Source organism: Narcine bancroftii, chromosome 9, assembly GCF_036971445.1.
Source record: "Narcine bancroftii isolate sNarBan1 chromosome 9, sNarBan1.hap1, whole genome shotgun sequence".
NCBI lineage: Eukaryota > Metazoa > Chordata > Chondrichthyes > Torpediniformes > Narcinidae > Narcine > Narcine bancroftii.
Window position 1 is genome coordinate 51,199,988 of NC_091477.1, and position 22,136 is coordinate 51,222,123.

Genomic DNA, 22,136 nt, shown 5'->3' on the forward strand with positions numbered 1-22,136 from the left:
GCAGTCCATTGTGAAGCAAAAAATCAATTCCTTTCATTTGCACAAATGAACATTGGCGAACTTTCAATCCCCACATTATGTTGATGATTTGTCTAAACGCTTCAATACATGAAGCTTTTCTTCCACAGTGGCCACTAGGATTTGAAAGTCATCCTGACTGTACAAATAGTTCCAGATCCCCATAGCTCTTCATTATCTATTGATGGCTGGAATGCAACCTTGCCCCTGTGACAGCTTAGTATACAAGAACAACTCCATAAGCGCTAATTATCAAATAATCTTAAACCTCCACCGATATAGCGTTGGGTATAAGGAAGGAATAAATCTGGCTCAGTGAAGACTCATGCTTCTGCTGTGCCAATGCACGCATCTCAGGATGTGGGTAGTAAACATTGCCATCAACTGCCCTATCAAGGATAATTTCATAATCCCAGAGGTGGATGGTTGTATTGACTTTGTATACCACTGTAAGGAGTTTCACCTGTCACTTTGCTACATTCACTAATAATGTATGCCACTCAGGTCCGGTTAGCTCTTCTACCATTGACAACCACGAGCTACTGACCCCTTTACAGTAAATCAACCTGACATTCAGTTTTGTTGACGTATATAGCTTTGTGCTTTCGATCCCTCCGTACGAGTCCTGGCACCGCTTCACATATTCAAGAAGCCAATGTTGCAACAATCATGATGAATCCATTTTCCCCAATTCATACTCAACCGTCAACTAGTCACCTCCTCATAGTCAGTCTGTTGAGATTCTCAGACACTGCAAGCAGGAGTTTTGCCTTTGATCAACTGTGGAGGATGACCTATCCAATTTGTTCCAGTATCTTCAGGGCATGGCCTCAGCATGCTCACAACTTTAACCTGCATCTCATTAAATTTGAAATTTAAATATTTCAGTTTAGACATACTACATGGAAACAGAGCCCATGCCACTCAATTAACCTACAACTCCTGTGTGTTTCTGAAGGGTGGGAGGAAACTGAAGCACCCGGAGGAAACACACGGCAAAACGGGAAGAATTTACAAACACCTTACAGACAACGTCGAATTTGAACCTGAGTCGCTGGTGCTGCAACAGCGGTACACTAACAGCTCAGGCCAGGGTTTCCCAAACTTTTTCTTTCACTCAAGTACCACTTTAAGTAATCCCTGTGCCATCGGTGCTCTGTGATTAGTAAGGGATTGCTTAAGGTGGTATGTGGGTGGGAAAGGAAGGTTGAGAATCACTGCTCTAGACCCAATTGCTACTGAAATATTTTGTTTGAGAAAAATGGTCATTGGTCCATTTCCTAGTTATGAAACCGTGCACATAATGAGTCAGTTAGGGATGATTAAAATAGTGGTTTTTCAAACTTTTTCTTTCCACCCACATACCACCTTAAGCAATCCCTTACTAATCACAGAGCACTGATGGCATAGGGAATACGTAAAGTGGTATGTGTGTGGAAAGGAAAAGGTTAGGGGAAACCTTGCACTAGTCTAACCACACACTCATTAGTGCTCTTACGAAATTTCTGGCTAAGCTTCTCCCTTCCCACAAATCTGCCACTTTGACAATATTTAATTCTTAGTTTTTCAATTTTATTCTAATTTGGAAATAGATACTTTCTTTTTGGATCACCATTAGTGATGTACCATTAAAATGTGTCCCTCACCTTATTCATCTGACCCATTGATTTCCCTTCCCAGTTTATATAACCCTCTACGCTTTCATTCCAGTGGAGCACAGCTGGGCTGCAACTGGTTTATAGTATTCTGCTTTGCTTCACATGCAAGAGGGAACGTGCCCTTACTTAATAAAATTAAAATATCTTGCTTGTCCGAATGAAAACACTCATGCTGATTGACTCACACTGCAAAGCTATGAGGGTCTCTCATGGCCTCAGATGCACTCTTCATGTCACTCACATTCAAGTGAGCTGGAATCCGTTCCAGACCCCCTACCAACTCCGTCATGTGGCTGTTTATTCCAATGTTCCACACTGACTGAAACTCCTTTGAGTGTGTAGATCTCTCTAGAGAGTTGTGATCCAAACAGGCATGAGTATTTAATGACACAAATCGAACTACACTCATTCTTGAGGCTCCACACAATAATTTGTCGATGTCCGACCCAGAAACACATTATGTTGCAACACCACAGCAAATTTTTCAAGAACATTGCCACTAATCACCTCTTCTCATTGAAGACTACAGGTTCTAAACTTGTACGCTAATTTCTCGGTTCCGTTGTTCAATTGTCCTTTGGTAGGGCAACCAGGTCGGCCAATGAAATACGGTAAATATATCTTCACCTCCCATGTGGGCGAGGATGATGCCCCCATCCTGATCTGTCAGGATCAGAGACAATTGATGAGACCAGTGTGCAAACCAGAAACCTTACACAGGTTGGGAAAAGGGGTAGCTAGAGAGGGGGAGCAACTCTTCCAGCTTTCACGGTGGGCAAATGTGTCCTCCCAACAAACAGACTTAATGTTCTCTTTCTCCACTGAACAGTCGTGGGCCAGGGACTTCTAGAAGCCAGATAGGATCTTATACTCTCTACAGAGGCTTTGAGAACATTTGTGACTCATTATCTTCTGAAATTCTTTCTGAAACAGAGGATGGATTGTTTGCTGTCAGGCGTGAAGACAAGACCTGCCCTAGCAGAGCTCAACTGGTGCCCTAATGGTGGGTGGCGAAGAAAAGGATGTTGAGGTTTGTTCATGGGCTGACAATTTAAGAAGTATCTATAGATTTTAGACTCAGTTATAGAGCAGGTAAATGGAATCCATATCCTTTAGGGTCAGCATGGACAGGGTGAGCTGAAGGGCCTGTTTATGCTGCACGAATGCCCATTCTCCAGAACACTAAGGTGCTTGCTAGAGGCAGTGCAGGTCACTGAAGCATTCAGAAGATCATGGTCACTGCCAGGACAAGAGCTCAGTCCTGGGTTTCAGATCAAAGCTTCCTTTTTTATTGTCAAGTAATAACACATTGAAAATGCCATCATATACTTCAACTTTCATCAAACATGAGTCGCTATGAGCATTGCCCAAACCTGAAGATGAACACCCAATGTTACAAAAACCGCTTATTCCCCTCCAACATCAGATTTATGAATGTACTGATGCTCAAACACTACCTTGCTTTTTTTCTTCTTTTGGGTGCCGCCCCTCTTTGCTCCGCCACCAGGGTCACCTTCCCTGCAAGATCTGCTCCAATGCTTCCTTCTGAAGCTCCTGTTTCTGGTTCCCTGCGCCATCCACTCCTCCCCTTGAGTCTGCAACCTTTCCTAGTAAGCTGGCCAGCACAGGTGCTGGCATATTGGGCATAGTTCACTGTGGGTGCAGGGTTTTTTAATTAAATAAAACACCATTGGCCCCTTTAACAGACCAATTAAAGCCTGTATGGAGCTGTTGTCATGTGGAGCTGGCAGCAAGACCCTACAGAGCAGTACTCTGTCTACGCTTCCCCGGGTCTGCACTAGCACAGCAGCTCTGGCAGTTCCGCCATTTCAGACCTGATGTTCCATCATTCTTTTCCAAAATGTAGATGAAAGTCATCTTTGACGTCTGCCTACGCTGATTTTAATGGCTTCTGAGATAATGAAAGGTGGTCCATCATGTATCAAGCTCTCATTATAGACCTATATTGGCAAGGATTCTGCTTCAGCAGGGGCACATGAATGGGGAAATCGTTCCCTGTGGGTAGCAAGGATAAGAGCACTTTTGAACATGGCAGATCTGTTCCTAGTTGCATGCATATACAAGCATCACCTGAAAACTACAACTCAATGACTGAAGGGTTTTTTTTTTATTTTTAACTTCAAGATGCAACACAGCAAAGACCCTTCCAGCCTGAGCAGCCCAAACACACCAACAAGAAATATGAACCTACCAACCCCATACGTCTTTGGAGCATGGAAGGAAACTGGAGCACCTGGAGGAAACCCACGCCAACACAGCAGAATGTACAAATGCTTAGGGGCAGCACGGTTAGTGCAACGCTGCTACAGCACCAGTAATCAGGACCAGGGTTCGAATCCCACACTGTCTGTACAGAGTTGCATTCCCTGTGTATGCATGGGTTTTCTCCCCCAGGGCTCCGGTTTCATCTCACCGTTCAAAAAACACACTGGGGGGTTTGTAGGGCAATTGGGTGGTGCAGGGCTGATGACCTGTTACCATGCTGCATGTCTAAATTTTTTTTTAATTAAAATTGTTTTTTTTTAATTAACAGCGCCAGATTCTAACCCTGGTCGGTGGTGGTGTAATCTTTGGCTTGGCTTCGCGGACGAAGATTTATGGAGGGGGTAAAAAGTCCACGTCAGCTGCAGGCTCGTTTGTGGCTGACAAGTCCGATGCGGGACAGGCAGACACGATTGCAGCGGTTGCAGGGGAAAATTGGTGGGTTGGGGTTGGGTGTGGGGTTTTTCCTCCTTTGCCTTTTGTCAGTGAGGTAGGCTCTGCGGTCTTCTTCAAAGGAGGTTGCTGCCCGCCAAACTGTGAGGCGCCAAGATGCACGGTTTGAGGCGATATCAGCCCACTGGCGGTGGTCAATGTGGCAGGCACCAAGAGATTTCTTTAGGCAGTCCTTGTACCTTTTCTTTGGTGCACCTCTGTCACAGTGGCCAGTGGAGAGCTCGCCATATAACACGATCTTGGGAAGGCGATGGTCCTCCATTCTGGAGACGTGACCCATCCAGCGCAGCTGGATCTTCAGCAGCGTGGACTCGATGCTGTCGACCTCTGCCATCTCGAGTACTTCGACGTTAGGGATGTAAGCGCTCCAATGGATGTTGAGGATGGAGCGGAGACAACGCTGGTGGAAGCGTTCTAGGAGCCGTAGGTGGTCCGAATCATGGGTCCTCTACCGGTGGTGTAATAGTGCTGCGTTAACTGCAGGGTGACATTGGTTATGGATTAAAGGCAACTCTGCCCCCCTTATCAATTGGGTCCCTCAAGCAGGTAGCTTTCTTGTGCAGAACTGCAGTGAGATTGACTGAGAAGAGCAGCGGGGCCATGATGGACTGGGGCAGAACACCAGCCAGCCAGTTTATTTGCACAAAATTCAAATCTGGCCTGCATGCCCACATACAGCATGCATCAGGAGATGCATTTTTGTGGAGAGCCAACTAGAGGAAGGACGTTCCAGGGTTCACTTCAGCTGCACATGGACATTGGGACACCTGGATGACAAGAATCCAGTCATATTTCCAACCAGATGATGGTCTAATGTTTGCTTAGGTTCTCATTCCAAACATCTGTCACCTCTTTCTCAGTCAAGTAATTTTCCAAAGTAAATACATTCTCTCGATATATGAACTGATAAGCTCCCTCATCTCAATAGGTCTGTGATTGACTTGTCATTTTCTACTGATTGCTACTTGAACAATTAATTGGCCTTATCATTGTATCCACATTCGCTTATGCAGGTGCTTTCTTTATTTGCCTTTGCACTTGAATCTGAACCTTTGACTATGGAGTTATTTATCATGGGGTTTACTGCCTCCACCCACCAATGAAGGATCTCATCTTTACTATCCTCATTGCCAAAGTAAAGTTATTAACCTTTAATAATCTTCACTGCAGAATACATGCTGAGGCAGAGAAGCTTAAAAGGGTGTGGTTTATTTCAAAATTATGATTAAAACTGCTTCAGTGTTCTTTCAGAGAGTCACATGAAGATGCAACATGGAAGTAGACCCTTCAGCCCTCCGAGACCACACTGACAATCGAGCACACATTTACAATCATCTGATATGGACTCCTTTTTCAAGATTCTCCCCTTCATTATGCATGAGTGGTGACCTACAATGGCCCAAATAGTTGATGGGAATGTGGGGACAATAAAATTAGATTGGTGTACAATTAGCATAAATGCTTAGCACCGAGTGAAAGGGATACTCAGTGCTGCGTGAAGATGAGCTACGCATCTCCTGAGTAATTCGTTTGCCAGTGACGTTGCATGTTCCATGACTCTCCTTAGTGGAGAGTCTAAGGAGGAACTTTTTTTTCCTCCATTTTTCCACAGGAGGTATTGAACAAAACATTTGTCTGTCATCATGACCAAGCACTCCACAGTAACAAAGGTTCAGGTGTGATGGAATATTTGGGAAATTTTGGGAGATAAATTGGAAAAGATAGAGTGGGTTACATACATACACACTTTAAAACAGATCTTATTTGAAATACTGAAGAATTCATATTCGTGGTTTTACAGAAACTATGGAGAATGCTATGGAAATTTCACAAGTGGCTGTTAATTGAAATGAATGAATGGACTATTGTCTTTACAGCCACAGCAAGAGACAGGCTGTCTCCTAATACCTCTTCACAGAAAGGTCATTGAGAGGTTCTTGTTTACCTAAAACAACAGATTAACCAAAAAACAAACTCCTATTGTTTGCTAGAGAAGGTCAATGGTTTTGCAAGTGAGAGAGAGAAGGACATGCTGCCTGGGAGTTTGAGTCTCAGATAAAGAGAGACATAAGGGAGTCTTTGACTGTGTGTGACACAGAAAACTGTAACAAGCCAGTAGAAGCTTGTTGGAACTGGAATAGAAGCTCCAGTGTGGTGGATGGCTGGAAGTGCTATCTGTCTGATGTTTCTCTTGGAATAAGTGAACTATGTGATAGCCTGAAAGAAAGAGGCTATTACAGGTACACGATCCTTTATCCGGACATCTAAAATCAGGAAAGCTCCAAAATCCTGCAAGTGGGGACCAGTGGTTGGGAAGGCGGCCGGGGGAGATGGCCGGGCAACTGGAAGGGGGTGGGGGTGGATACTGCAGAACAATTCAGATGGGCTTTCCGAAATCAGGAAAAATCCAAAATTTGGAACACTGTCCCCCAAGGGTTCTGGATAAAGGATCATGTACTTGTATCTGGAGAACCATGATGGGGCAAATTTCATCAGCAAGACATTGATGTAACTAATGGTGGTAACTCAATTGTGGAAATCCTGGAACCACACATATCTCTGCAAACCGACAAGAACCTTTCGAGCACCGAAGCCTGGTGAACTTTATACATGTTAATTTCTGTGCACAGTATAAGAATTGCCTGCAATAAGTGAACTTGGACGAATGAGAAGTGAGACTGGACTGTGAACCAAAAAGAACTCCCTTAAATTTACACACACATTACATACACGTGCGCTTAGAATTATAAGGGGGTTAAGTTGGGTTAGTTAAGTTAATAGTGATAAGTTTGATTCTGTTTTCATGTTTGAAGATAATTAAAACAACTTTTGTTTAAGTAACTATTTGTCACGGTGAATATCTACTGCTGCTGGGTTTTAGGGTCGTAACACAGGGTACTCTTTGGCCATCCAAGTGTAAGGAGTGCAGAACATTAAACTGGAAAGACAAACATCATCTTCTGTTGAAACACAGTTAACTCAAAAGAACAGCCTCATTACTGATGCCAGTCCCCTCTCTGTGGGGTTAGAGGGAGGATTAGTGTGCAGCTCAGTGCTGAGCTATTATTGCTAGAAGTTCGCTCTGGGTTTCGTCTCCAGTCTTTGCCCATTGGGAGTGCTTTAGCATTTACAGGGCAGATCAGGAAGGGACTAGAATTATTCATGCTAACTAACATATTGTAGGTACACATACTATAACATGAGGAGAAATAGAGTGAGCGAGAAAAAGAGAGCAAGTTACATGACACTTAGAGGAATGGAGAAAATTTGGGGATAATATGGAATGGGATGATTCAATAAAGCAAGCTCCACGGGCATAAAACCATGGGAAAATAGCACTTTTCTCCATCTCCATGTGCAGATAGGGCCAAAACCTATGGACAGAACACTGCAATTGTCTGAAACAAAGAATGTGTGTGTGTGTGTGTGTGTGTGTGAGTCATGAACTACACACTGTGCACCCAACCAATAACCAAGCTGGGCCTGTACCACATCATACAGACCTTTGTCTTTGATCAGGGTCTGGATTTCTTCTTTCACCCCCTCGTTCCAGTCGGTGATGTCCACGTGAAGGGCATAATCACAGCACGACTTGCTATCTGCCCACTCCCGCCACTTCTCATACGCGGCGATGACGCTGCTCTCAGCCTCTGGGATCACGTGGTCAACTGTAGTGAGAAAAGGAATTGAAAGGTCAGCGCACCCACCAAGGCCTCATGTCTTCACACTCTAACCTCACCCTTTGGTTGTTTACCCATTCACCACTTATACCCTTGAAATGCTTCGCACCAAAAAGAATTGAGTGCCTGCATCTCAGCCCTTGGGCTTGCTGAAGGATGCAAAGTAGGTTCTCAGAAGTTTATAAGCTGCTCTCAGTAGATCTTCTCTTCACATTGCCCTACATTTGCAAGGTTACCCAGTCTCAGCAACGCTGCATTCAGTAGTGTTTTTGCCTACTGTTCTATGTATGGGTTGACTAGTATGGACTACTCTCAAAACAAACTTTCTCACCGTACTTCGGGGGAATGCACACAAATCTGATTTTTAGAAATGATAAACCAACAGAACCGACCGACAATAAGTGGAAATAAATAAAAAATGTCAAATCTGAACTTAAAACTGAAAATGCATTTTTCAGCATTTCCTATTTTCAAGGCCAAAGCTGGTTTGCATTTGAAAGGTTATTCTTGTGGTCTCAGTCCAGTGCTCTCTGTGCCACCATGAATCCAGCTTGTGCCGCATTACAAGGCTAATGCTCACTGCACTCCACAACACACCAGAGTTCATAATTAAAAAAGCTGGCTCCAGAGAAAACACTAGCGGGCAAGTGCATCTGCACTTAGAGATCTGCAGTCTTCAGTTATATTGTTAATTGCACACAGTCCTCGAGTAACACAAGGACTCCATTCTCAGAGCTGTTCGCAAGCTGATTTATCCATAAATCAGAAACGTTCATTTCCTATAGTAACCCCTATCAAATCACCCTGCATGCACTTCCTATAATTCTTTCCTTTCATTGAGTATTCACCCTATACCCACTGCAATTAAACTAATCTGCCTCGTGCAGTCAGCCTAGATTAATGAATGGGAGATCACATCTGACAAATCAGATAGCTTTTGGAAGAGGTGACCAAGGGGGGTTGGTGAGGGTAAGGCAGTTGACATTGTATGTATGAACTTTGACAAAGTCCCACAGAAGAGGTTAGTCTGGAAGGTTAAATCATATTTGATCCAAGGTGAGCTGGCCTAACGGATTCAAAATGATGGAAGGAGGCAGAAGGTAGTACTGGAAGAATAATTTTTCTGGAAGAAGGTCTGTGTCCAGTGCTGTATCATGGGGATCAGTACTGAGTCAACCACTCTTTGTTATCTATATTGTGAACTTGATCAGTAAGTTTGTGGATGACACCAGAATGATTGGTGCAGTGGACAGTGAGGGAGGATGTACAAGCTTTCAACAGCATCTAGATCAGTTAGGTTGTTGGGGCAAGGAGTGGCTTATGGAATTTAGCTCTGATCAGTGCATCACATTGAACTTTAAGAAGCTGAACCAGGGTAGGTCTTGCTTGGTGAATGGTACGGCCCTGGAGAGTGCTATAGAACAGAGAACTTGGGGCACAGGTGCATCATTCCTTGAACATGGTATCTCAGGTGGGGTAAGGTGAAGGATGTGTTTGGCACATTTGCCTTTGTTGAGCAGGGTATGAATTTCAAAAGTTGGATCATCTCGATTCAGTGTACAAGGTGATCGTGAGATAACAGAGCATTCTGTTCTGTTCTGGCTACCCAGCAATAATGACATCAATAAATTGAAAGAAGGGATTTACTAGGACATTGCCTGGACTGGAGGGGTTGAGTTATAGAGAGGCTGGGTCTTTATTCCTAAGATGGCTGATATTATGCAAGTTTACAAAATCATTAGGAGAATAGATAAAGTGAATGCTCAGACTCCCCCCCACCAAGAATAGATTCCAGAACTAGAGGGTATATGTTTAAGGTGAAAGGAGAATGACTTAGGAGTCAGAGAATTTCCCCCCACCCCGAGGGGAACCCACATCTGGAATGAGCTGCTGGGGACAATAGTAGAAGAAGGCAATGGACGCAATAAAAACATTCAAAAGACAGATTTATTTAAGAGAGGCTCTGAAGGATCTGGACAAAGTGCAGGCAAATGGGATTAGCTCAGAATGTCACAGTGGTTGGCCTGGACATGTTGGGCCACCTTATGACTCTCTAATCAAATATATACAATTGTTATTGAATGCAATGAATTATTATCTGGAAAAATTCTTAAAGACTTTACAGGAGGATATGAATAAAATCAGATTTATGCAAGCAAGATTGTTCATAACCCAGAGAGCCTCAGTATTTTATTTTTTAAAGAGGTGCAGCAGGATTTACATTTGTGGCTCCTGGCCAGAACCATAATGGTTACATGATCAGCTGCAGCAGTGACAAACTCATTGTGACCAGGAGGGGGCAGAATATCCTGCTCCCAAAAAATTATACTGGATCGGATGCCATTCCGTCCATCAAACCCATGTTGGCTCTTTGAAACAATCCAAGTAATCATACTCCACATACCCATCTTTCCCAACAGGTGAGCATTTATTTCTTTAAGATTAAATCCAGTTCCCTTGAAACCTTATTGCATGTTGCCTGGGATGCAGTATCCCAGTTACGAGGAGACACAAGATAAAATAGATCTGTTTTCCCCGGAGCAGAGAGGATGTGGGTGAGACCGGTCTGGGGGGGATACAAAATAACAGGGGACACGAGGCAACCACGTCCACAGTAAGGGTTAGAAATACAAGAGGAGACAAAAAGATTTTGTTCACCTAGAGGTTGTTTGATCTTGAACACAAGGTTGGAGCAGAGTCTTTCCCAACATTCACTTGAAATGCCTTGGCATAGAAGACAAAAGGACTGAGTGTTGGGAAAAATAGTTGTTGCTTGGCAGAGACACAGAGAACCCAAGGGTCTGATTCCATGCTGTACGACTACAACTTCAGAACAGGGCATCACCTTGACGTATGTTTGAACATTTTAACCTGATTAAATTGAAGAGTCTTAGTTTGCAAAATAACTGCTGGAAACACACCAGTCCTTTGCACAAGATTATGCCTTGCAGGATAATCACCATGTCACATTCTTTCTGCCTTTCAAAAAACTACTTCAGAAGGGTAGCTTTAGTCCTCTTATGTACCTTTTATATTTACACAAACACCAAGGTCTTTTCGCATCGTCCAACGAATTCGATGCACAATAGTGTTTATATGGTGTAACAATGAAAGCAATCCAGAGTTCACTCGGCAAATCTCAAATTTAAAAATAACACCAAATTCCTTGAAAAGAGAAGCACATTTTCACCAACAAAGAAACGGTCCCTCAGCTTGCCTGGAGTGGGTCCAAAACCAGGTGCAAGAACTAAAAGGTCAATGTTCAAACTCACTACACAAACCATAACCCTGTGAAAAATGCAGAGACCCTGGGGCAGAGGGGACATCCAATTTCATAAAGAAATAAAATGGAACAAAAGAAATTTCAAAGCCCTGGGTCGTGCAACTACCACAGGCCAACATTCTCAAGGTTTGTCATTTAAGCTGGATAGGATTTGGGGAGCACATCCAAGCAAACTAGCATCCCCTCAGCCAAATAAGTTTTAACTTGGGATAACACTCAAAGTTACCCCTCCATCATCAAACTCGATGACAAACTCAATCAGAGACTCATTTAAGGACTCTTGTGCACTTCATTGATTTCCTTTTGTTCTCTCTGTATTGCACAATTTGTTTGCATTCACTACGCTTAAGTTATTTTATTTGTATACGTTTACACTGTGTACAGTTTTTATTCATCACCAATTAGTGGCAATTCTGCCATGTCCACAGGTAAAAGGAATCTCAGGGTTATATGCAGGATAAAGTTAAAGAACATGAATACTTAGCTCCTTTTTAGAAAGGACTCACAAAGATATTTCAAGCGGTACCCTACCCAAGGAGCGAACCACCTTCGCTGCGAGCTCTGACAGGTTTCTCCTGTTCATACTTTCACAGAGCTTGCCATCTCCAATGGCACACGCGGAACAAGGAATCATTATGTTCAGCTCTCCTGCTCTTCAGAAACTGGGAGGCAAGAAAAGAGGGAAAGAACAACACCAGACACTGGCCTGCAGATTCTTAAAATCCCCAAAGTGTCTTAACCAATCTGTTTAAAAGCTTAGAACTGCAAAAGAAATAATATTTCTGTAGCGAGCCTCATACCTCTGATGTCAGTCAGAAGGTTAACAAACAAAGCTGCAAGCTCTAAATCTGCCATACACCAGAAATATGGAAGATTTAACACTTGGGAGCCAGGTTGTCCAATCCATCATTGCCATTGAGATCCATTAAGATCTGCGAGTACACACATGGATGTGTACTGTCAGCCTGCCCATTTCACAGTTCCCTGTGGCAAAGCAAAGATTTCCCCCCCCCCCACCCCCACACACAATTTTAAAAAGCTTTGCTATGATGATCTATCCTTTGTGACCCTCCAACAGAACTAATCAGACTCAGAGTGAAATTCCCTGGAATGAAATTAAATTTTGGAAACCTATGGTGGAAAACTCTTCCTGAACAAGCTGAAGAATTCTACAGGGTCAAACAATTGGATTCTTGGGTGTGGACTACATCTGGATCCAAATCAGTGTCCCCAGAGCGATGGTTCCACCTAGACTCCTGAGAAAAAGCTCCACTGCCAAGGTACAGCATCTGGGTAGTTTTCCTCCTGCTTGTGCTGTCATGTTTACTTTCTCCAGAAGGGGATCCAGCAGGCCTCAAGCTACCTGCTCACTTGCTGCCATGAACGTCCATAGTTATTGTGAAGCATTTAAAAGAAAACTCAACAAGAACTTCAAGGCTTGCCTTCACCCGCACAAAAGGTCACAGAGTGCTCTAGATTCCTTGTGGTGCCTCATTATGAATGAGAAATCCGGAGGAATGTCGATGTCGGGGTGAAAGCCTAATGGCAGCATCATAGCTGTTCAATTGATTATTATTTTTCAAATCGGACCATTCAAGATTACTTGGATAAGCCAGAAACTTAGAATTTCCAGGCCTTGTCCTTCCTCAGTGGCCTCGATAATGCTCTCACCTTCTTCACTTGGTTTAAGCTGAGAGCTTAATTTTCTTCTAAAACCTCTCACCCCTGTAGCAGCACCTTTGGAAGAGACGCGAGTGGAACTCTGACTCAATGTCACTCTCACTTGAACAATTTCTTCCATCTTAAATTATTAACTGTGCCCCCAATTCAGTAAGAACGTCCAGGATGTAACCTGCTTTGCAGCACCTTGAATTCAATGCATTAAAGAAAATCTTTTTATCGTGAAGACACACACTATGGGAAGTACAACTTGTTCCTCTTTCTCTTTCTCTTTGGCTTGGCTTCGCGGACGAAGATTTATGGAGGGGGTAAAAAGTCCACGTCAGCTGCAGGCTCGTTTGTGGCTGACCAGTCCGATGCGGGACAGGCAGACACGATTGCAGCGGTTGCAGGAGAAAATTGGTGGGTTGGGGTTGGGTGTGGGGTTTTTCCTCCTTTGCCTTTTGTCAGTGAGGTGGGCTCTGCGGTCTTCTTCAAAGGAGGTTGCTGCCCGCCAAACTGTGAGGCGCCAAGATGCACGGTTTGAGGCGATATCAGCCCACTGGCGGTGGTCAATGTGGCAGGCACCAAGAGATTTCTTTAGGCAGTCCTTGTACCTTTTCTTTGGTGCACCTCTGTCACGGTGGCCAGTGGAGAGCTCGCCATATAACACGATCTTGGGAAGGCGATGGTCCTCCATTCTGGAGACGTGACCCATCCAGCACAGCTGGATCTTCAGCAGCGTGGACTCGATGCTGTCGACCTCTGCCATCTGGAGTACTTCGACGTTAGGGATGAAAGCGCTCCAATGGATGTTGAGGATGGAGCGGAGACAACGCTGGTGGAAGCGTTCTAGGAGCCGTAGGTGGTGCCGGTAGAGGAGCCATGATTCGGAGCCGAACAGGAGTGTGGGTATGACAACGGCTCTGTATACGCTTATCTTTGTGAGGTTTTTCAGTTGGTTGTTTTTCCAGACTTTTTGTGTAGTCTTCCAAAGGCGCTATTTGCCTTGGCGAGTCTGTTGTCTATCCACCCTGGATGAGACATATAAGGCAATCGAACAACTGAAAAGTGGCAAAGCAGCAGGTATGGATGGAATCCCCCCAGAAGTCTGGAAGGCTGGCGGCAAAACTCTGCATGCCAAACTGCATGAGTTTTTCAAGCTTTGTTGGGACCAAGGTAAACTGCCTCAGGATCTTCGTGATGCCACCATCATCACCCTGTACAAAAACAAAGGCGAGAAATCAGACTGCTCAAACTACAGGGGAATCACGTTGCTCTCCATTGCAGGCAAAATCTTCGCTAGGATTCTACTAAATAGAATAATACCTAGTGTCGCCGAGAATATTCTCCCAGAATCACAGTGCGGCTTTCACGCAAACAGAGGAACTACTGACATGGTCTTTGCCCTCAGACAGCTCCAAGAAAAGTGCAGAGAACAAAACAAAGGACTCTACATCACCTTTGTTGACCTCACCAAAGCCTTCGATACCGTGAGCAGGAAAGGGCTTTGGCAAATACTAGAGCGCATCGGATGTCCCCCAAAGTTCCTCAACATGATTATCCAACTGCACGAAAACCAACAAGGTCGGGTCAGATACATCAATGAGCTCTCTGAACCCTTCTCCATTAACAATGGCGTGAAGCAAGGCTGTGTTCTCGCACCAACCCTCTTTTCAATCTTCTTCAGCATGTTGCTGAACCAAGCCATGAAAGACCCCAACAATGAAGACGCTGTTTACATCCGGTACCGCACGGATGGCAGTCTCTTCAATCTGAGGCGCCTGCAAGCTCACACCAAGACACAAGAGAAACTTGTCCGTGAACTACTCTTTGCAGACGATGCCGCTTTAGTTGCCCATTCAGAGCCAGCTCTTCAACGCTTGACGTCCTGCTTTGCGGAAACTGCCAAAATGTTTGGCCTGGAAGTCAGCCTGAAGAAAACTGAGGTCCTCCATCAGCCAGCTCCCCACCATGATTACCAGCCCCCCCACATCTCCATCGGGCACACAAAACTCAAAAACAACTTGTTCCATGCTTTAGAAAACTACCCTAAGTCTCATCCATAGAAAGGTTACTGGGGATAGACAACAGTATAAAGTTAGGTTACAATCAGATCATCCATGATTTTATTAAATGGCTCAGAGGTCTGACTGACCCATTCTTACTCTTCTGCTTTCATTAATACCACACCTGCAAATTTCTCACTGATACATTTCAGTCTTGCTTTTGCAACTGCATTTTCCACACCAGACTGAACTATGATTTTATTCCTCCTTAAATATCTATTCAGAAGATATGTGCACACAATCAACATGGTTACATTTCAAAGTTGCATTTTGAGTGCAACCCCTACAACCACTGGATGTTCACTCCCAAGACACAGACTGCTCAAACATGATACAGGGAAGCAAACAAAAGGGTAGAACAGCCCTGAGGGAGCATCACCCCAGGGACTCTCATTCAAAAGCAATGAAGCAACTCCAATCCAAAAGGATCACTGGGCAGAAGCAATAGCACTGCCATTTGTAGCTCCTTGCAAAAACCAATTAAGTTGTTGAGTCATCGGCTGGGGCCAATCATGGGAACTGCTGGAGAACAAAGCAGCCTAGGAAGGCAATTACATTGTTCACCAAAGCCCACATCACAGCACTCAAAAATTCCCTCTCTAGAGGTCAAATACAAAAGCAAACCTGAGCAGCCCTGAATGTGCTCTTATCCCTTGAGATCCCAATGCTGCAAGAATTAATTGGACCCAGTCAATGCCGGGAACAGGGTGCAGTCAGGCAAACAAGCCTAGCAGGCTAAACCCATTGGTTCACTAGTTGAGCACCCAACCAAAACATCTGCAAACAAAATACAACACCAATCCCTGGCTCTCTGTTGCAGCATTTGAAAATTTTGAAACTTGCAATATAAAACACCAAAAAAAAGCAGCCAGTCTGGTGGTATGCGCGTGAACACAACAAGAAGAATGGAGGAAGAGGCTGTGAGCTCATTAAGAACGACTAGTTTACTTCAAGTTTCACACTGAAGCCTTTAGGACCCTCTGGAACCCTGTCGGTTACGTCCTGGAACTCACGTCATGCTGACATAAGCGCGTACGCGTACTTCCAGTCTGTACCAGAAGAGAAGGACCCGTGACGCCATCTTTGCAGTGGCTGCTCCGCTGATCGAGCGTAACAAACAGAGCTGGTTTTCGCTACAAATATGTGCGCTGCCACACCATTTTGGACTTGGTGGGTCCATGTTATTCTCTCAAATGAAAATGGTTCACTCCATAAAGTGAGCAGATTAATCTAATAAAAATTATCCAGAGAGAATAGCTCCTGAAGAGAACTCCTGAACTCTTGGTCAAACTTTGAAGGTATCCATTCCGATTTGTACCAAAGCTATTGAATTTGGAAATAAACAAGAAAAATAAATGGCATTTACCAAATGACCAGGAAAACTTTTGCATCATCTAGCAGTGAACATTTAGAGTCCAAATAAAATACACTCTCTCTCATTCAGATCTATCACTGCCATTCCTGGTGCCAAGCCAGTAGCTTAACATAATCTGGTTGCGTCAGAATGTCAATTTCCTATCACGCATCTCGTTTGCCACCTACTTGACTGCAGAACCAAAGAAATCAAAGCATAGAAGCATAGGAAGTTCAAGAGCAAGTTTTCAACTTTAACTCTGACCTGCCTCCTCCTGTCCCAACACCAATGACAAGCATCAGTAATTCCATAACCCTTGGGTAAAACATATCCAATTGATTTCATTTTCAACTTGCCACATGGTGTGTGGAACACTTTGCCTTGCTTCGTTCATCTTTGCCAAATCCAGTTATGTTTCTGCTGAGATGATGGAAAACTTCCTTCAAGTTTTCCTGGGGGGGTGGGTGGGTGGGTGGTTCAAGAGGACATGGGCAACAAAAGGAAGAGCTGAATTCTCCAGAGATTTAATCGTTTGCAGGATCTTCTTGCTTTATGCTCAGAAATTCTAGAGATGCCCTCTGTGATTTTTCAATACATTCATACAAATAAAACATTTATTAGGGCGCTGGTCAGAAATTTGCACAACACCCAGGAGTCATTTAAGTTGTTTTCATTCCCCAAATCAGACACGCGCATACCATCATCCCATTGTAACTGTCCACACTGCAGGAAAACAATTGGAGTTAAGAAAATTTAACAAAAATCTGCAGATGCTGAAAAAAAAGAACAACTGCTGGAAAAAAAACCTCAGGAGATCAGTCAATAGTTCAGGTGAGCAATCCTTTTACACATATATATATATATATATACATATCAGAACTGTGCCTAAGTGAACAGTCTGTCTCATGGTCACAGATAAATCTACCTAATTAAATAAGCATAAGTTTTCACACATTTTGAAAGAAAGATCACATTGGGTGGGAATGCTATAACCAACTTGCACTCACATGGAACATCTCACACTGTTCAAGGATTCTACTCAGGGAAAAGTTGGCAGCGCAGACAGGTGGGAATGGAAAGGTTTTAGGTACCATCTAAAGGGGCAAGAGCTACAGTCACCTGAACTAACTGCAGAGACTGGAGTGTTTTGCTGAAGGGACAGGTACCAGTGGGCACAAAAAAAAATTGGCTGGTACACTGAGGAGGGGGACAAGGTTCTTCGTCCAGGTCAGCAATGTGGAGTTCAACTCCCAGTAAACCAGGTTCAATCCTCAAATCCAGCAGTGTGGATGCCCTCTGTCACCACATGGATTTCCTCTGTAACTTCAGCACCCTCCCACATCCCAAAGATATGTTGCTGGGTAGGTTAGCTGGCCAGAACAAATTGCCCAAAGGTAGAGATTTGGGAGGAGTTGATGGGAATGTCGAAAATAAAAAGATTATTGATGAAATGGGATTGTAGGTAGGGATATGAGGAGCAAAGGTCCAATTTCTCTGCTTTGTAATAACTGGGAAATAAATCAATGATTAACTAAAACATCTGTGGATTGGGGCCAAATTCAGTAACATGAAGCAGAAGATATATGCTACAGCTATCCTTAAGATCCCTTATTTGTTCTCTCTGGTAAACAGCAAGGTCCTGTCCAATCCATTGCAATTTTCAAACTGCAGGAAGAGGCAAAGAAATGGAAGGGGGACAATGGTTTGCATGGGAATAGAAACTTTGTCTTCTCGACAATCCTGAGGAAATGGGTTGGAAATTAAGACAGAATAATGCTTGCCCGGCTACTTCTCTTGCTTCTTAATGCATTTTAAACTCTCAGATCCCTTTACCCACACTACCTGCCAGAAATTGTCCTTAAAATCAAGACCTCTCTCTCGAATTCCATCATGTCCTCTCGAGTGGAAGTTCTCGAGCTATGTTATCACAGAACGGCTCAAAGGAATTGTCTCTCAGAAGTGGGTGCTACTGGTCCAACAGTTTCAGGAACCCCAGGTTTGATGCCAACCTTGACCAAAGTTACAAATTCTCCTCATGACTATCCCTCACAGATGTGCTCACAGGATAATTGGTAAATCACCCCTCAATATAGGTAACCGGTAAAAGAACAGGAGAATGGGGATTGAAGGGCTACAGGGGATAGAGGAGGGGAATGAAATAAAAGGAGTTGGGTGCCAGCAAGGAAGCAAGGAAGCCCTGGAATCAAAGCCAAAATACTGCATCATCACATCCATAACTTTGCAAGCCTTTTTTTTTTTAAATGCATCCAAAATTAACCTCAATAATAGCATTGCAAAAGAGATTAAGTAACAAAACCAAAATTTATTTTCTTTTATACAGGTCTCATTCATGCTCAACCTTCACTTCATGAAAGTCACCAAGAATACTGGAAGGAAACCCGCCACCTGGAGTTGAGCAATAAAATAGTGACTGTGCCTTAGAAGTTACATTGCTCCCCCGAGACTATCCCTGAGCCTCATGCAATCCTGGAACTCGAGCGTCTGCTTTTCATTGACTGCCAAACAGGCAGTAAAGTTCTGCCCTTTTGTTTCCTGAACCCAAGGCGTGAGAATATCATCCCACTGACTGCTCGTTATACCAGGCTCAAAATAGAAGGTTAGGGCCAAGCCACGATGCAGCCAAACCCCAAGTGGTACACAGCTATCAGGTGCAAGCCACTCTCCACCAGGGACCATATGTAAGGTACGTGCTGTTTAACTGTAACATTGGGATACGAAGCAAGTCTGAAGCAGTGCATTTAAAGTAACTTTCCATGAGAGGCTGATTTACAATGTGCACCCTTACCATCAGTTAAGCAAGGACAGATCACAGGAAAGTCAACTCATCAAAAAAGCAATTGCAAGATATCTCCAGAATCAGATTTATTATCAAAGTACATACATGACATCACATACAACCCCGAGATTCTTTTTTCCCTGTGGCAGAGGCAGAATTGCCACTTATTGATAGTGCAAAAAAAAAACCTACAGTGTAGGCATGTAAATAAAGAACTGTAGACAATTGTAAACAAACTGAGCAATACAGAGAAAAAAAATCAATAAAGTGCACAAGTCCCTGATCGAGTTTGTTGTTGAGGAGTCTGACGGTGGGGAAGGGGGAAGCTGCTGTTCCTGAACTCCTGAACCTGATGGTGCGAGTCGAGTGGCTCACTTCCAATTTTTACAATTCTTCTCAATCCTTGAGGGTTCGAATCAGAGGTGGATGCAAGGCCATTCAGCCCTCAAGTCCATGTCAACCCACTTACACAACTCGTTCATTCCCAACTTGCCCAGGTCCTACCTCTCAGTGACAAACTCAGGGCATTTTAAAGCAGCCAATTAACCAACCAACTCAGACGTCTCTGGGATGTGTGAAACTGAAGCATCTGGAGGAAGTGCACATGGAAACTCGCCGTGAACAGCTCCCAATTTCACGTCCGAACCCAATCACTGGCATGCAGCTGCTCCACTGTGCACCACTGTGCTACCCATACACCCATCTCAGTCAGTTACTACATGCTCTGGCACATTGCTAAAGGCTATAGGTCACAGGGTGCAATAAAAATAAGACCAAAAAAGAATAAAGGCTTCTCAGTAATATTAATAAAAATACGAGAATAATCGAGCCAGGATAGTGAGTGCAGCAAGGCAGGGGCTAAATTCAAGGCCAGTCAGTAAAAGCTTGAATTTTCAGAACCACAGAATACTGCAGGACAGAAACAGGCTCCTCTCCCCATCTATTTTTATGCCAAAGTATTATTCTGCAGGTCCCACTGACCTGCACCCAGAACATAGCCCTCCATACCCCTCCCATCTATGCAGCTATCCAAATTTTTCTTAAATGTCAAAATTGATCCCAAACCCACCACTTCATCTGGCAGCTTGTTCCACACTCCCATTGTTCTCTACTCAGTCATATCCGATACTCGACAACCTCAGACCATTCAAACCTCAATACGGTCAATTTAAGTTGGCCTGAAGTGCAGTTAATGTTGTTTTGCAAGAATGCACGGCGCCCAACCTGCTCCTTAGGTCATCAGAACATCAGTAAAATATGCAACCACACAGTTTGACATCATGGTAAAGGCTTGCTGGAGCAGTAGACCACTCCAGATGAGTGGTTCTCAGCCTTTTATCACCAAGGACTACCTTGTGTGTTCATTTACTTACCATGGGCTCCTATAACAAACCCTGGGACCACCCATCGAGGGAGAAGGTTTGAGCTGGTGAGCTTGCACCCCTTCCCAGAAGGCCAAAGGACTCTTCCTTGTTTATTGTTTTACATATTACTACGTCATATCTCTTCATGAATGACCACTAAAAACATACTCCAAGATCATCAGTGATTCATAGGCCACAGGTTGAGAAATACTGGCCTAGATCACTTCAAATAACATCATGGTATAGCTTAGACCCAGCTGAGCAGGAAGGTGGGTCCTCATTTGAGTGCTTTAAAATGCCATTCATATGTCCTTAAATCCATGACCAGGCATTTATGGAAGTAATCATTCCCAAGGTGAAGGGACAACAATGGTCATGGACACTTCTGAAAAACATATTTGCGGTTGCTAGTTTAAAAAAAATCAACCCAATTGCTGTCCATTCCTCTAGACCTGTCACCATCCTTTCTCCCTCCCTACTGATACCCCTTCCGCCACTGGGTTAAGTTTATGAATGTCAAGCTCCTTGTTCAGACCAATATGAATCATAACCAAAGTTCTTCATTTCTGTCAAAGGAGGCCAACAAACTGCACCATCAGTCTGAGAGACCCAGAGGTTGAAATCAACAGACTTGCTGGATGAAGGCATGGACATGCGGCATGTGCATGCAAATTGGTAGCAGGAGTGGGCCACAGTCTCTCGTACCTGCCCCGAACTGACTGGAAGCTCAGCTCATTTCTCGCTCCCTGCAGAAACCTTTCACCTCTTTGCTCATCATGAATCTATTGACCTCTGCCAAACAAATAAAACAAAATCAAAGATTCTGTCTTCACCACTTAAAGTTTAGTGGTCTGGAACCTTCACCTGATTGGCTCATCTCAGAGTACCCGCCTCTCCCCCAACGAAACCCTTCATCAGATGGCAGCAATTCAAACCATCATGGTTCAAAAAAGTTGGTGCAAATAGCTCATGAGATCACAGACACATTCTGGATGGTGATTGATCATTTGTCCAACAGCCCTGGGGCCAGAATTTCCAAGTGTTTGGAGCTCCACTTGGCCTTTAATCACACAAGGACACAACTCCATGCAAGCACATAAATCTTAAAGAGTTTTATGAGGAGGGCATCAGTAAAGTCAGAGTAAAACTTGGAGATGTTGATTAAATGGACTTTCGAAAGGTCTTTGACAAAGTCCCACTCAAGAAGGTTCAGTCGCTCAGTAATCAGGATGAGGTACTAAATTGGATTAAACTTTGGTTTAGTAGGAGGGTCAGAGTGCAGTTGTAGATGATTGTGTCTGGAAGACCATGACAAGTAGGGAACCTCGATCGGTGCTGGGTTGACTGCTGTTTGCCATTTTTCTTAAAGATCTGGATGATCTGTTAAATTGGATTAGCAAGTTTGCAGATGACACAAAGATTTGAGGTGTAGTGGACAGTGAGGAAGACTTTTAAAGCCTGTATCAGGATTTGGACCAGTGAGAAAAATGGGTTGAAAAAATGACAAATGGAATGTAA

General features: G+C 43.9%; 1 protein-coding gene across 3 annotated transcripts in view; it reads right to left on the reverse strand.

The window, feature by feature from the left end:
- Window positions 1-22,136, reverse strand: part of LOC138743634 (dihydropyrimidinase-related protein 3-like) — a 198,683-nt gene that overhangs the window by 87,910 nt on the left and 88,637 nt on the right. For all 3 annotated transcript variants that reach the window (XM_069899160.1, XM_069899159.1, XM_069899161.1), the window contains exon 4: window positions 7,916-8,080. In XM_069899160.1, coding sequence (XP_069755261.1) covers window positions 7,916-8,080 — 165 coding nt within the window. The remainder of the gene's footprint in view (window positions 1-7,915; window positions 8,081-22,136) is intronic.